This window comes from Molossus molossus, unplaced genomic scaffold (assembly GCF_014108415.1).
Source record: "Molossus molossus isolate mMolMol1 unplaced genomic scaffold, mMolMol1.p scaffold_m16_p_18, whole genome shotgun sequence".
In the NCBI taxonomy this organism is placed as follows: Eukaryota; Metazoa; Chordata; class Mammalia; order Chiroptera; family Molossidae; genus Molossus; species Molossus molossus.
Window position 1 is genome coordinate 61011786 of NW_023425353.1, and position 14304 is coordinate 61026089.

At 46.7% G+C, this 14304-nt stretch overlaps 1 protein-coding gene across 7 annotated transcripts in view; it reads right to left on the bottom strand.

Moving 5' to 3' along the window:
- The window catches only part of ZDHHC3 (zinc finger DHHC-type palmitoyltransferase 3), a 44409-nt gene that overhangs the window by 26098 nt on the left and 4007 nt on the right, over positions 1-14304 (bottom strand). For 2 of the 7 annotated variants that reach the window (XM_036266694.1, XM_036266700.1), the window contains exons 1-2: positions 11500-11576; positions 2795-3124 (exon numbers count right to left, since the gene is read on the bottom strand). In XM_036266694.1, coding sequence (XP_036122587.1) covers positions 2795-3100 — 306 coding nt within the window. In that variant the 5' untranslated portion in view covers positions 3101-3124; positions 11500-11576. Of the gene's footprint in view, positions 1-2794; positions 3125-3920; positions 3946-4486; positions 4512-11499; positions 11592-14304 lie in introns of those variants that run through there. The other 5 variants (XM_036266695.1, XM_036266701.1, XM_036266696.1 and 2 more) reach the window with 4 other exon arrangements.

A 14304-nucleotide genomic window follows, 5' to 3' on the forward strand; every position in this document is an offset into this window, starting at 1 on the left:
CACTCAGATCCTGCCCCTCCACAGCCCCAGACCTGGCTCTCTACTGCCCACCTGGCATCTCTGCCTACATGTAACATAGACAGGCCAGAACAAAAGCCTGGATTTCTCTTCCAAAATCTGTTCTCCCCAGACTCTCTCCATTCAATAAGTGGCACCAGCAATCAATCCCCCTGCTGCTCAAGCCAAGAAGACTCTGGAAGGCACACTCTTTGATCCCTTTTCATTCTGTCAGCTCTTCTGAATGGTGGTTCTCAGACCTGGCTGAACCTGAGGGACTCCTGGGAGCTTTAAAGCATCCCAGTACCCAGGGCCCCGCCCCAGACCAATTAGAGTAGACGCTCTGGGGGCAGGGCTCAGGCATCAGTACTTTCTAAAAGCTCTCCAAGGGAGTCTAATGTACAGTCAGGCTTGAGGATATACTCAAGTGGCTTAAAATATACTCCAAGTCCAACAGCTTCTCTCCAGCTTCACCACTCCCTCCTTGGTCTGAGCCACACGTCTTGCATGAACCACTACAACACCTCTCCCTGCATTTACTTGTCCCCGCCCAAACCCCCATCCCAAGCACAAAGCCCGGTCACATCATGCCTTTCTGATGGCTTCCCTCTGCATTTCGAATGCAGACCAGAGTTCTCAGGAGGCCCACAAGGCCCTGCAGGATCTGGCCTCTGCAGCCCCTTCCCACCTCATCTAGCCCCCCTTGCTCCCACTCACCGTGCCTCAGTCACCCGGTCTCCGTTCCGTTTCTCAGATATGTTCCTACCGCTGGGCTTTCGCACCCCCTCTCCTCTTCCCGAAAGGCTCTGCCCTAAGATCTTCATTTGCCTGACTTGCAACTTCATGTCACTCGGGTCTCAGCTCAAATGCCACTGCCTCAGGGAAGCATTCAGCCCACCCTGGTCTAAAGCAGTCCCTCTTCAGCTCACGAACGCCACCACCACATCACCCCGTTCCATGGTCTTTGCAGCACTCATCAACGTCTGAAAGTGCCTCGTTCAATCATGTTGTTACTGCTTGACCCCTGTGGGGAGGTGAGCTGCAGGAAGGCAGGGATTTTGGTCTTTCTTGTTCACAGCTGGATCCATTGCTCAGAATGCAACCTCTCACACAGCTAGCCTCTCACTCAATAAACACGCACTCATTTTATTCCCTCCTCAGTGCCCCCAGGGCTCCCCCCCCACTGCTGCCAGACTGATCCTTATAAAGTGACAATTTGATCTTGTCATGCTTTTGTTTAACATCCTCAGGAGCTCGATTCTGCCCCTCAGCACCGAACACCTGCCCTATTTCTTAGGCATCCTACCCACACCGCCACCCCAGACCCACTCTCCTCCCAAGCCCTACCGTTCCAAACAGCACTGGTCGCCTGGAGCCGCGCTCCTGCATTCTTGTGTCCTTGTGCATGTTACCCCCTGCCTGGTTCGCTGTCAGTGTCTTCCTGCCTACTGCCCTCTACCTCCCCAGCTCACAAACACTGCTCTGCTGAGAACTGGCTTGGGCATCACCTCCTCCAAGCAGTCACCCCTGCCTAAATTGGTTAACGTCCCCTCCCTTGTTCTACCGCAAGAACCTGTGCTTCTCTAGATAGAGGGCACCTTGAGGCAGGAACGGTGCCTAGGGCTTAACAGAAACTAAATTATAAGGTGAGCTAAATGATATCTACTACTCCTATATCCCCAACAACAAGGGCATCAAAAAAATTTCTGAATAAACCCTTAACTTGTTCTCGCACAAACTTGTTCAGTATGACCAAGGTGCTGCTGCAGGGAAAACTCTTTCATACCGTTGTGCTTTGGGACACTAACCATGGACTTCATTTCCTTGAGGTGATGGCACTCACACTGGGCCACCAGGCCTGCCTGTCGGTGTGCCATCTCCCCGGGCATGTGCATGAGAAGAGGCGCTATCTGGACCAGGTGCTGACCCGTAACTGAGCCGGGAAAGCCGCTTTCCCTCGGGACAGATTCACAATCCACCACCCGACCCAGCAAGAACGGGAGCCCTTAGAGACGGGAACCAGGGCCGGGCCCAGCGTCTTTCCTGAGCTTTCTCTGTGTGACCGCTGCCCCCGCCACCAGGAGTGCTTTCCCTGTCTTAATTTAACACAGCTGTCCCCAGTACGGAACCACTCAAGCCATGGGAGGTCTTTACCAAACAACGCACTCTCTTGCTTTTCCCACACACGATAATGAACAGAACAGAGGATTTAATAGCAGGGTACTTAACATTCGATAGCCACTTGCATAGCTTGGTGCACTTAGCTGTCATCGGGTAGAACACCACTGCTTTACCCACTGATATTCACCAGGAGGCACATGCTGTGGCCTGAAACAGGCTTGTCCAGCTTTTCAGGAAAAGATGAGCCTCGCCCAAAGTGAAGGCCATTCCCGTGCAGGCTCCTGAAATTGGATATGGCTTTAATTTCAACCCCACTTCGCTCCAGGCCTGTCTGTGCTGCGAAGCCCTGCATGCTTGCAGCGCCTCACCTGGCCCCAGGTTTCAAGGTCCTGTGACTGCACTTTCTAACGAGAGGCTGGCTTGCCCTGGCACAAACCCTCCCCAGCAGGCTCCACCAATGGACACACCAGTGCACGGGCAGTATCATTCCTCCCAGACAGACGGGCTGTGGCTCAGACGGTGTCTCTTCAGCGGGGCCCGAGTCCACGTTTCCACCCCAGCCCTGGCCCTCCTGTTCTCCACATTCCTGAGGTCAGGGGCAACATGCAGGCTGTGGCCATGCCAGGGCCAGAGGAGGAGAGTGTGGGCTGGTCAAAACAAGCCCAGACATACTCACGGGGTCTGTCAGCATGGCCCGGCAGTGGGAAGCCAGGGCCAAGAAAGCCAGCAGGTTGAACAGAATTCCATTGATGACGCTGTACACGTAGTCTCGAGATGGAATCAGCATGACAAAGAGGACCACAAACTCCGCATAGAGGACCAGAAACCAGGTGACAATGGCACAGGCGATGCCACAGCCGTCGCGGATAAACCACATGGTTCCCACAGGACCAGGATAGGGAGGTGGGATGCACTTTTCCGGCTGGAGGTATTCTGGCTTCCGCTCAATGTCTCGGAAGTGGTGGGTGGGGATAAGCATCATAAACTAGTCTGTCCATACTGGCATCTGGAAGAGAGAAGACCCAGAAATGTGGTGTTGTCTTGCCATCAAGCAGATTTAACAAAATGACCTTTCTAAAGCGAGCCAGGAGTATCTATGTGTGAACCTCCTGCAGAAAAGCTGCCTCAACCTTCTGTTCATTTAAAATGTCAGTTCTCCCCCTACTCCTGAGCATTAACTTAGCCTTTGTGAGATAGGGCCACCTTGCCCAAAGCATCCAAGAGTCAGATAACAAAAGGGAGGCTTCAAAGGGCAAATGCCTGCCCAAGGTCAGCCAGAGCAGAGGCAGCACACACACACCAACCCAGAGGTGGACTAGAACCAGGTCTGGTTTACTAGGGATCTATTAGACAGACAGTGTCTCACTAGATATGTTTAAATGAGACCTAAAAGACAAAGGGGGGGGGGTGGGCAGGAGCACCAAGCCCTCTGGGAAAACGGTCTTCAGCAGTAGCTGCTGCCTCTACACATGGACAAACCCAGAGACGGAGGCTGAGGCTGTCTGAGGTTAGTTAACAGGGACAAGTGGGAGGAGAGCAGTGGTCACCCAGGGCCAACGTGAAGCTGCAGCCATTTGGACATTCTAACTCCTGGCACTGCATTAACCAGTGACAAAGGCAAAACAGTCACTAGGATGGGAACATTCTTGAAACAAGCCAGGCTTCTTAGCCCTATGGCCCAAATGGTTGCTCTTCCAGGGACAAGAGACTGAGTTCTTCTTGTGGGTGATGGGACAAAGTGTAGGAACGTTGGACAATGAGTCCAAAGATGTTTCCCTACCACCTGGTTTTTGTCTCCTCACCTGTGAAAACAACTCATTCCAGCCCCTGCCACCTCCTCACAGGGTTGGTGTGAGGGCTGGGGAGTTGGGGGTGCTTGTGACCAACGCTGTAGACGGGAGCACCCTGAACTGGGCACAGACTGCGTGCACGTGTTCTCTCTAGGAGAGACACCCCTTCCTGCAGAAACAAGCAATGAGCAACATGCTTTTTCTTCTGAACAGCTGCAGCTTGGGTCTCTGGAGACCGCAATGAAATAACTAAGAATCAATCACTACAGCCCATCTGTTCACAGTGTGCTTTGGGAGACACAGCACGTACAGATTTCCCGCCTCTATTTCTTTGTCTTAAACTCCATGGCCTGTTGTGTCTCACTAGCCAGGTTTCTCAGTTAGAAACTATTATGGCTCAGTTCACCTCCAGATAGATTTAGGTGCCATGAAAAGCCACCTGTATGTAGTCTACAGAACAGTAAGTGACATCTGTCTTTTGAAAACTCAAATCAACCCTGGCCGGTTTGGCTCAGCAGTTAGAGGATCGGCCCATGGGCCAGAGAGTCCCAGGTTTGGTTCCTGCTAAGGGCATGTACCTTGGTTGCAGTTTGTCCTTGGCCCCGGTTGGGGTCGTGTGGGTGGCAATCAGTCGATGTGTCTCTCTCACATCCATGTTTCTCTCTCTTCCTTCCTCTCTCCCTCCTACCCTGTCAAAAAAAAAAAAAGAAAACTCAAATCACAGGGGGGGATATAAATGGTGATGGACAGAGACTTGACTTGGGGGATGAACATACTACAGTGTACAGATGATGTGTTGTGGAATTATGCACCTGAAACCTGTATACTTTTGTCAACCAGTGTCCCCAATACATTCAATAAAAAGGAAGAGGAGAGCCTCAAGCCACTGCACAGCCGCTCAGAAGCAGCGCTGGCAAAGTGCTTTTCTGCCGGCAAGGGCAAGCTTTCAGGGGCTGTTAGGTCGCCTTTACCCTTCTGCCCAGTTCCCTTCTCCTCCACGCCCTCGATAGAGGCCTTAGGACTGAATACAGTACGGTCATGAAAAGGGGGATGTGTCCAGAGAGCTGAGAGGGCAGAGCAGTAACTACTACTCAAAATGACAGACATTCTGGAGTCAAAAGTTGCACATACTACTAATAAAAGAATAAGGTCAGGGCCTCTTCTCATGGAGGCAGAGAATCAATGGTTCAAAGGCAGTTAAATATATACCTGTCCAAAGAAACATTGACTCAACAAATACTCAGAGTGACTGTCACGGGCTGGGTACACTGTTGGCAGCTGGGGAACAAGAAGTCATGGCACATCCCAAGCAGAGTAAAAGCGGTGGTTCCCGATGCCCATCCACTAGAATTTTCTAATAAAGCAACCCTGTGCTCTCCACAAGACAGTGACAATTAGTTGCCAATGGCAACCCAGAGACACGAAAAGGTGCAGGGACACCTTCTGAAGCACCAAACAGGACAACAGGAGATCATAGACCAGGGAGGTCTGGACCTTGGACACGTGCCCAGCAAATTCTAAAATTCTAAACTTGGTGCAAACCAAACCAAACAAACAAAAGGTGAAATTCCATGAAATCCCACAACGATTCAAAAGCTGACTGAAGCTCAACATTTCGACAACCTCCAGATGCAACCATTCTTTTGGTTTTTCCTGCTGCCGTATGGATCTGTATGTATGTCACCCATGTTCTCACAATTACCGTTTAAGTTCCAAGTCAGCAAGGTTTTACTGGACCACAGCTATACCATTCGGTTACATATCGTCTGACTGCTTCTGCATTACAATGGCAGAGCTGAGTAGTACTGATAGAGACCAACCAGCCTAAAGGGTATACTCTCTGGCACTTCACAGAAGTTTGCCAACCCCTGGGAGAGGCAGCTGTTACCCACCAAATACTGGGTGGGCAAAAGTAGGCATACAACAGTTTGTATGAAAAATACAATAATTAATAAAAAAATAATACAAGTCGCCCTGGCCGGTTTGCTAAGTGGTTAGAGCATTGGCCCACGGACTAGAAAGTCCTGGGTTCGGTTCCCGCTAAGGGCACATGCCTCGGTTGCAGTTTGTCCCCGGCCCCGGTTGGGGTCATGTGGGTGGTAGCCACTCGATGTGTCTCTCTCGCGTTGATGTTTCTCTCTCTCTTCCTCCCTCTCTCCCTCCCACTTTGTCTGATAAATGCAAAAATGTCCTTGGGTGAGGATAAAAAAAAATAATAATAATATTACAAGAATAAACTCTGTGTTTTAGGTACTCAAAACCAAACCTACTTTTACTCCACACTGCAAGTAACTGAGATCCAACCCAACTCCTGCTCCCTGCAGGAGAGCTCGATGTAACAGAGATGATCAGTTACAGCTCACTTCACCCTACCCACACCTGTGGCAGCATAACCTCCGCTCATCTGCAGCCTGAGGGCCATCTCCCCATGACCTGTGTGCTCCATCAAACTGCTCTTCAATGATCATAAATGGTGTGGTTTTCAGAAATGGAGGATCGCCGAAAATAAATCTTAGAGCAATGCTCATGTTTGGATACTTCCAGTGATTAAATTATGTTCACTGTGTATTTAGAGCAGATGACTGAACTCGCTCCTCTGACAGCTGCTCACTCTTGATTGTAGATGAGACAATGGTTCAACCTAAACTAGAGTTATATTTCACATGTGTGGTTTTGCTGAGAGACAGGCCCGTCCACAGGAGTGAACCTCCCAGGTAACTGGCTACTTCCTGTCTTTAGTACAATACCCATCCATTTCTTTGGAAGGATTTAGAGTCATTACCAGAAACATCAATTACTGGAGTATGTTAGGTAACTATGTCCTCAGGGGATACGGGGACTCACTGGGCTTGCCACCTCACACCAAGTGGCCTTTTCAGACTATTATAATTGTGGCTTCTCCTTCATAAGGTTCTTAGTCTTCCTCCTCTATTCCTGGCTACTGTCACTTCTGTGCCCACAGTTACCAACCCTCCCAACATACCCTTTATTTACTGCTGCTAGTTGCTGTGGGCTGGAAAAGCATATAAAACAAGATCTTGTTAGATTTATTTGCAAAGGAAGGGGACTCGTTTTAGGCAGTGGGCCTTCAGGGAATACCTGCTCTGCTCTCCCGCTGCTCAAGTTGCTGTCTTCATCAGCCCAGTACCTGACACTTAGTAGCCACTTACTCCATGTGTTCATTACACTCATATGAGCAAAACGCATGAGCTCTGTGATCCCAGGCTCACCTCGTGGAGGCCTTGTCTGCTTACTTCCCAGGGCTGTGGCCGTATTCTGGATGGTGGAGATGCACCAAGTAGGACCATGAAGGAGGTGGACTGTGACTCTCACTCAGGTAACCAGGATGTTCCACCCCTGAACAATGTGGGACCAAAGAGTGTACGGAGGAGCTCTGTTTTCTCGTTATCCTGCACTGGTGATGAGAACCTGAGATCCGGGAAAGCACCCAGCCAAGGGCACACCTGGCAAAGCCAGACCTAAGCGTTGAATCAGAGGACAGATTCCAACCCACACTTTACAGTTTCAAAATACCCAGTCAAAACAAGTCAAGGCATACTGCACTAAAACGTTCCCTCAAGTCTCCCCAAAGGCAATGGAAGCAGCTCTCTAATAAGGATTTATTTCTCAAATTAGCCAAATGAAAGTCTGAGAAATATGGGGGAAACACCTACCTTGAAACAAACTGTACACATACCCGCACTCGGCCCCTAACAACAGAAAAGGCAAATATTCACCTCTTTTTGAAACTTTTCTGTTTTGAATTAGGAAAACTCTAATCCTTGGGGTTGAGGAGTGGTTCTTTGCCAGTGACCCATTCCCCACACAGAGTCCTTGCTGAGAACTAGTTGTTCAGGCCTCTGGGGCAGGCACACAAGGAGGCTGGCATGGCCCAGAGCCCTCAATACCACTCCTGCCAGCCACTCATACCCTCAGAGGGCAGCCTCCTCCAGCTCCCCACTCCCAGCCGCCTTCACCCCATTCCCTTGCCCTGTGTGCTCTCTAATGTATCTTTACTCCAAGTCAATTCGACTCAAAAAGACATTCATGAAACAGCCACTGAATGCAAGGAACTGTGCAGGGGGCTCACGCAAGGGATGATGAGGACAATAATGTGTGTGTGCTGCCCTGCTCAGGCCCTGCCAGTCCTCTCTCCCGCTCCCAATCTGGTAAGACCAGTCTTACTTGCTTTTTCCCTACTAACCTGCAAGTCCCATTTGTTTAGCTTTGTCGCCTGGTATCTGGCATGAGTGTATGCTCAAATCAGTATTTGAATGAATGGATATGTAAATCAGACAGACATGCCCCACTAGAATCCTAACATTAGGTTTCTAATGAGTAGCACAATAGAGAGCAAACAGTGCCCCCAAAACAAACAACCACCCCCATACCCAGAAGTGAGATAAACAGACTTTTTCATGGCCAGGGCTTTTGAAGGGGTGGGATCTCCTTGGGCATGGTGCCAAGTGAAGTGTACTGCTTAGACAGACAAAGGCAAGGGGAGGGGTTGGACTTAGCAGGGAGTGGAGGTGCAGGTTGGGGGGCTGGATGTGCAGGTCTACATGAAATATCTACATAAAGATTGGTGTAATAAGCTCAAAATCAGGTGCAATTATTTCCCTTTGGCTTAGAGAATAAAGATCATCCAAACACTCAAAGGAAGAAAGGAAGAAAGGAAGAAAGGAAGAAAGGAAGAAAGGAAGAAAGGAAGAAAGGAAGAAAGAAAGAAAGAAAGAAAGAAAGAAAGAAAGAAAGAATTATACTTACTGGGTCTCTATTAGCAGAAACTACATAGTTGAAACTCAGTTTCATGAACTCCTTAGCAGACGTCATGAACATCGGCAAGGTAGTAGAAACCCTTAAATAGGAGGCTTTTAACATAGGCCAAAGCTTGTTTCAGGTGAATACCTAACATTTTACTAAATCTAGTAGTATGCTGGATTGCATTTGGGGGGCTGGTCTGGTGTTCTCTTGAACTTGCCCCCGACATGGGATTCGCGCCTGAACTAATTCTTACTGGTTAACTCAGTAAATGATCACTTACAAGGTGCACTGAAAGAAAGCAGCATCTTTCCTGATATTTCTATCATGATTCTCAATTGAAGTTCATCCTCATGAGTACATCAATAACCTGGTTTAAACCTGTGGTCTTAAGAATACGGTACTATATTGCCTCTGTTAGAACTTCTCCCATTTTGGAGGAATAGACTTAAAGGATCCAAGTATTCACAGGCCAGCCACTCCACAACTTAAAAGATGAACTGATGGGCCATGACCTAGAAGCTTTAGAAACTTAGATGATTCTCAGGAAAGCAAAGAACAAACCATGAATCACTATGTTTGAAATGTCTTATAAAAAGAATGAGTCACTAGACTTTTTTCAAAGGGTGTGGTTCAAAGGAAAGGTGCCTTATCTTCTGCATTACACATTGCCAGCCAAGGAAGGGTTCCAGACTGGCGGAGTGCTTTGGCTTTACCAGTGAGTTCACATCGTCCCTCCCCCTGCCTCCTGTCTGTCATGTTCAACCTCCAACAAAAAACCTTAAAAAGTAAAATGTTATACCCCCAAACCAAACTCTATACACATTAAAGTTCATTGAGGGAACCAGAAAGTAGAAAGCTAAATTTGCCTTCTTGCCTCACAAGTGGGCACCTTTTAATAAAACCCACTCATGTACACACTCAGACTCCTAACAGTGGGTCTTCATTTACCACCTCCTAGCTTTCTAGAATTATCAAGAAAAACACACACCCACAGACAGGATGACACACGTGACACAAACACCAGGGACCAGCAGAAACTGTCGCTCCCTTGGGTAATGCATTCTACTTTCCCATTTGATGGATGTACTTTATCATAAGTTGCAACAAAGAATAGACTTCATGAAACAATTTTAAAACAAGACCATGCATAAGATTAACTGGTAACAAAAATCTCTGAGTCAGAATGTTAGAATGGCAAGGAACCTTAAAGAACACCTAGTAGATTTCAGTCAAACTCTTTTGTTTTACAGAAGAGAAAAATCAAAGTCCATTTGAGATTTTGTCTAAAACACCAGTTTTAGACAAAACATGCATTGCTGTTTGCGGGAATGGAGATGGACCCCAACGTTAACTGAATGCCCCTTATGATTGCGGACTCATATAAAGCAGCTCGTTTTAATTCTTACAATAGCACAGTAGCTTTTCTTATTCATTGCATAGATGGAAAGAGTGGGGTGCAGAGGTTTTGGTTAATATTCTCAAGGTCATACAAAGTGAGGGTGTGGTACAGCCAGAATTCAAAACAGCTCTGCTTGTCACCACAGAGCACATTTTGGGCACAGCATATGGCTTCTTCTCCTCCCCCCGCCCCCATTTTTTTTTTTTTTTTTTGCAAGACGAGGAGAGGGAATGACCAAGCAGGAAACAGGAGTTCTACTTCCTATCCCTCACCCACATTCGATGGATCTGAGAAGTCACTTCACCTTAGTCTGTCTTCATCTCTAAAGTGAGTGGGAAGGACTAGATATCTAAGCTATGACTCTTTTATAAAAACACAAGAAGTGGACTCTAAGCAGTGTCCTTCCATTAGCTACTGGGAGCCTATAATGCCCATTCTTTAAAATAAATAAATAAATAAATAAAATAAATAGATGGATAGCTAGAGAGCACCCTTTCTTCCATGTCATTTTACTTCTGTCAGCTGTCTCTTTCACGATATATTTCCACTAGGCTACCTGACGTCTTCCAACTTGTTCTACAGATGGGTAAAAAAAATGCAGCTCAGGCCCTGACTGGGTGGCTCAGTTGGTTGGAGCGCCCTGTGCACCAAAATGCTACAGGTTTGACCCCCTGTCAGGATGCTTATAGGAGGCAATCAATCAATGTTTTTCTTTCACATCAATATTTCTCTGTCTCTCTCTCTCAAATCAATTTTAAAAAATTAAGCTCAAGGAGTCAATTGATCTTCCATAGAATGTTTAGAGAGGTGGCTAACTTCCCTCGAGGTCTAATGAATGGCATCTACTAGCTGCTTCTACTGCCGTCACCTGCCTTAACTCCTTCTAGGGAGTCTGCAATCCAGCAGGAAAATTTTTATAAAGGCAATAATATATTACTGATCTAGCTACCCAAGTGATATTAGCAATGACTGTGCTACTCTCACAATATGTGGCACCCTTTGTAACCAGGTGCATGATCCCATTTGACATTGAACTGCCTTCTGACCTCTGCTAAGGTGGGTTCCAAGATGGGCATTTTTGCTTGGCTGTTGCCACAGAGTGAGGCCCCAACTCCCCCTAAATGTCCACCTCCCACCAGCCCTGGGCTGTACGCTAGTACACCTCATCCTGTCTGATCCTCACGTCCACTCTATCTTACAGGTACAAACCCCAAGTTTCCCACCCCTTTTGGAGATGAGGAAATTCAGGCATGGAAAGACTTTCCCAGGGTCATACTTCTAGGAAACAGTGAGACAGGACACACTCCCAAGCCTGCTCTCACTTCAGAACCTACTTCTAACTACTTGCTACAACGGTCCGCTTTGCCCAGTGACCAGAGAACAAAAGAGGAAGGAGCGCCGGTTGCAGCAGCGGCCCTGGGTACTCACACTCTGGCTCTCCTGCTTACCCGAGGTCACGCAGCGCCGGCACTGCTGGGGGGGGCCGCGTGCAGCAGCGCTCACAGGCCACAGGCCGGAACTTACACATTTTGTGCTGTCACGTGGGGCCCCGGCTGAACACTAGCTGACATTTAGAAGACTGATCCTGATCTAACTTAGGGAACAGGAAGGCTATGAAGCTTTAGCCAGGGGTCACCCTGAGATCGAGTCCCTAAAATCTGCTTCTACTGGAAAACACTTCCGGTGGGGCCAAGTTCTAGCACACTGCTTTTTCTGAGAGAAAGCCCACCCATGCTATGCAGAGACCAATCATAAAAGGTTCCCACCTAAGGTGCTAAATAGCACTAGACACCACATTGTGCCATGTGCAGACATGCAGCCACTGTGACATCACCCAGGCAAAAGCTTGTTTTTTTTTTTTTAGGGACTAAAACCAAAAGTGCTTGAAGGAATCTAAAAAATAGCTAGAGAAAAGAATGAGAGAAAGCAGTTTTTGTAACCATACCAGGTTTTGAGAAGGGATACTACTTGAACAACCAAATGGATCGAAGAAGAAATTAAAGAGGAAATAAAGTTTCTTGAGACAAACTAAAATGGAAACACAATATACCAGAATTTGTAGAATTAAAAAGAAGAAAAAAGATTCCAAATAACTCTATACCTTAAGGAACTAAAAAAGAACAAACTGAGCCTAGTTAGGAGAAGAAAAAAATAATAAAGATTAGAACAGAAAGAAATATAATAGAGAACAAAAATAATAGAAAAAAAATACATGCAAAAGGAGACATTACAGTGAATACCACAGAAATGAAAAAGATCATAAGAGGCTACTGTGAACAACTATATGCCAACAAATTGGACAACCTAGAAGAAACAGAAAAGTCTGAACAGATCAATTACTAGTAAGAAGACTGAATCACTAATAAAAATATCTCCCAAAAAAGCCCAGGGAAGATTGAGCTGCCTGCTCAGGTCCCTTCTTCGGGACTGAGATTCTGATTCCTCTGTTCTCTGGAACAAACCTAACATTTTCTTTGTTAATTTCTTGGATTTTTATCAAAAGCATCCCTTAAGTTCCTTTCCCCATTCTTTGTTAATATTCAAAAAGAAACCCACCGCCCAGCCGGAGTAGCTCCATGGTTAGGCGTCGACCCATGCACCAAGAGCTCACTGGTTCGATTCCTGGTCAGGGCACATGCCCAGGTTGTGGGCCAAATCCCCAGTAGGGGGCGTGCAGGAGGCAGCCAATCAATGTTCTCTCTCATTGATGTTTCTATCTTTCTCTCCCTCTCCCATCCTCTCTCTCTAAAATCAATAAAGAAAAAAAATGTTTTTTAAAAAACCCATCATAAGTTAGTAATTTTTCTGAGCATTTTCAGCTTTTTCAATCAAATATGCCATTTCCTTTTGTACATTCTTTTTTTCCCCAGCACTATCAAAATACATCACATACTACAAGTGGTAAAAAGAGAGAAGTCTTAAAATCCAAAGTTAAACATAACCATTTTTCAATGTTTAAATATTGTTCTAAGTTTTACAACCTGGTAAGATATGCATTTCAGGGTAAAATGAGGCTGAGAGAGGTTAAATGACTTGCTCAAAATCACAAAACAAGTTTGGATTATTGGAACACACATGAAATAGTCTTTCTACCACACATCCTTATCTTCTCAACCAACCCACCTTTCTGGGTTCCCTGCTATTATTTCTTGGCTTAGAAACATATACTCTGTACAAGGCAAACTGAAATTTATTGCAACAGGACTATACTTGTCCCACTAGGCTCATTTTCCTAAGGTGAAAAATTGATCACACCCAAAGGCCTTCCATCCCCACGGACACTGCAGAGGAGATAGATATTCATGTCTCAGGTACCAAGTAAAGTCCAGAGTTCAGTGGCCAAGTCTCTCCATACCAGGAAGTTTAGTTTGGAGAAGGCTGTGAAGAGATGTAGTTTTCCTGGCATTTCCTGGCATTCCTGGATGAAGCACTATTAGGTGGGGCATGCAAATATTGCCTTCTCACCTTCACAGTACCTTCAGGGCCAGGAAGGACCTGGCCATTTGTCTCTGGAAATCTGCTTCCAACGAGAAAGGCAAAGACTTTTAAAATGTAAAAACAGGAAGAAACTAAAGGCAGCATGGGAGTAGCCTCTCCTCCACCCGCACCCCAACCCCCGAACAGGTCGATAGCCTGTCATCACTACCCTATTTCTATTTCAGACTGTTACTTTCTATGGCAACCAGGGTGTGTGTGTGCTTAAGTATTTCCAGATTTGCTAATCGGGATATATGACCCCTTTTCTCACATATGCCCTAATGAAACACAAAGGAAGCGCCTTGCCACCCTCTCAAAATGAAACACACTGAAGACCCTTCCTCTAAACGAGAATAAGTTTTACTCATGCATTCCCATCAATTTTTCTATCACTGTAATCATGAGTTATAGTTTCTAGAACAGCAAGGCAGACACAGACCTGCTGCCTAGACTATGGCAGGTTTTTTATATTGAATATTCTTTAAGACAAGGTACAGGCAGAACAAACGCAGAGTGTTTAAAGGAAACAGGTCTACAGAGAATAGAGTAGCTCACACTTTTGCTTTTCTGGGGTACTAGGCTAGTTGTGACATGCAAAGGAAAAGACCTAAAACTTGGCTACCTCTGTTTAAGACTGGGAATCAAATGTGTTTCTCTCTGGGCTCGTCGGAGTTTTCTGCAACTTCAGCACCACGGACGGCCTGAAGCTCTTCCTTCTGTCACGGAGCAGGGATCACTGCTCGAATGAATAAAGGT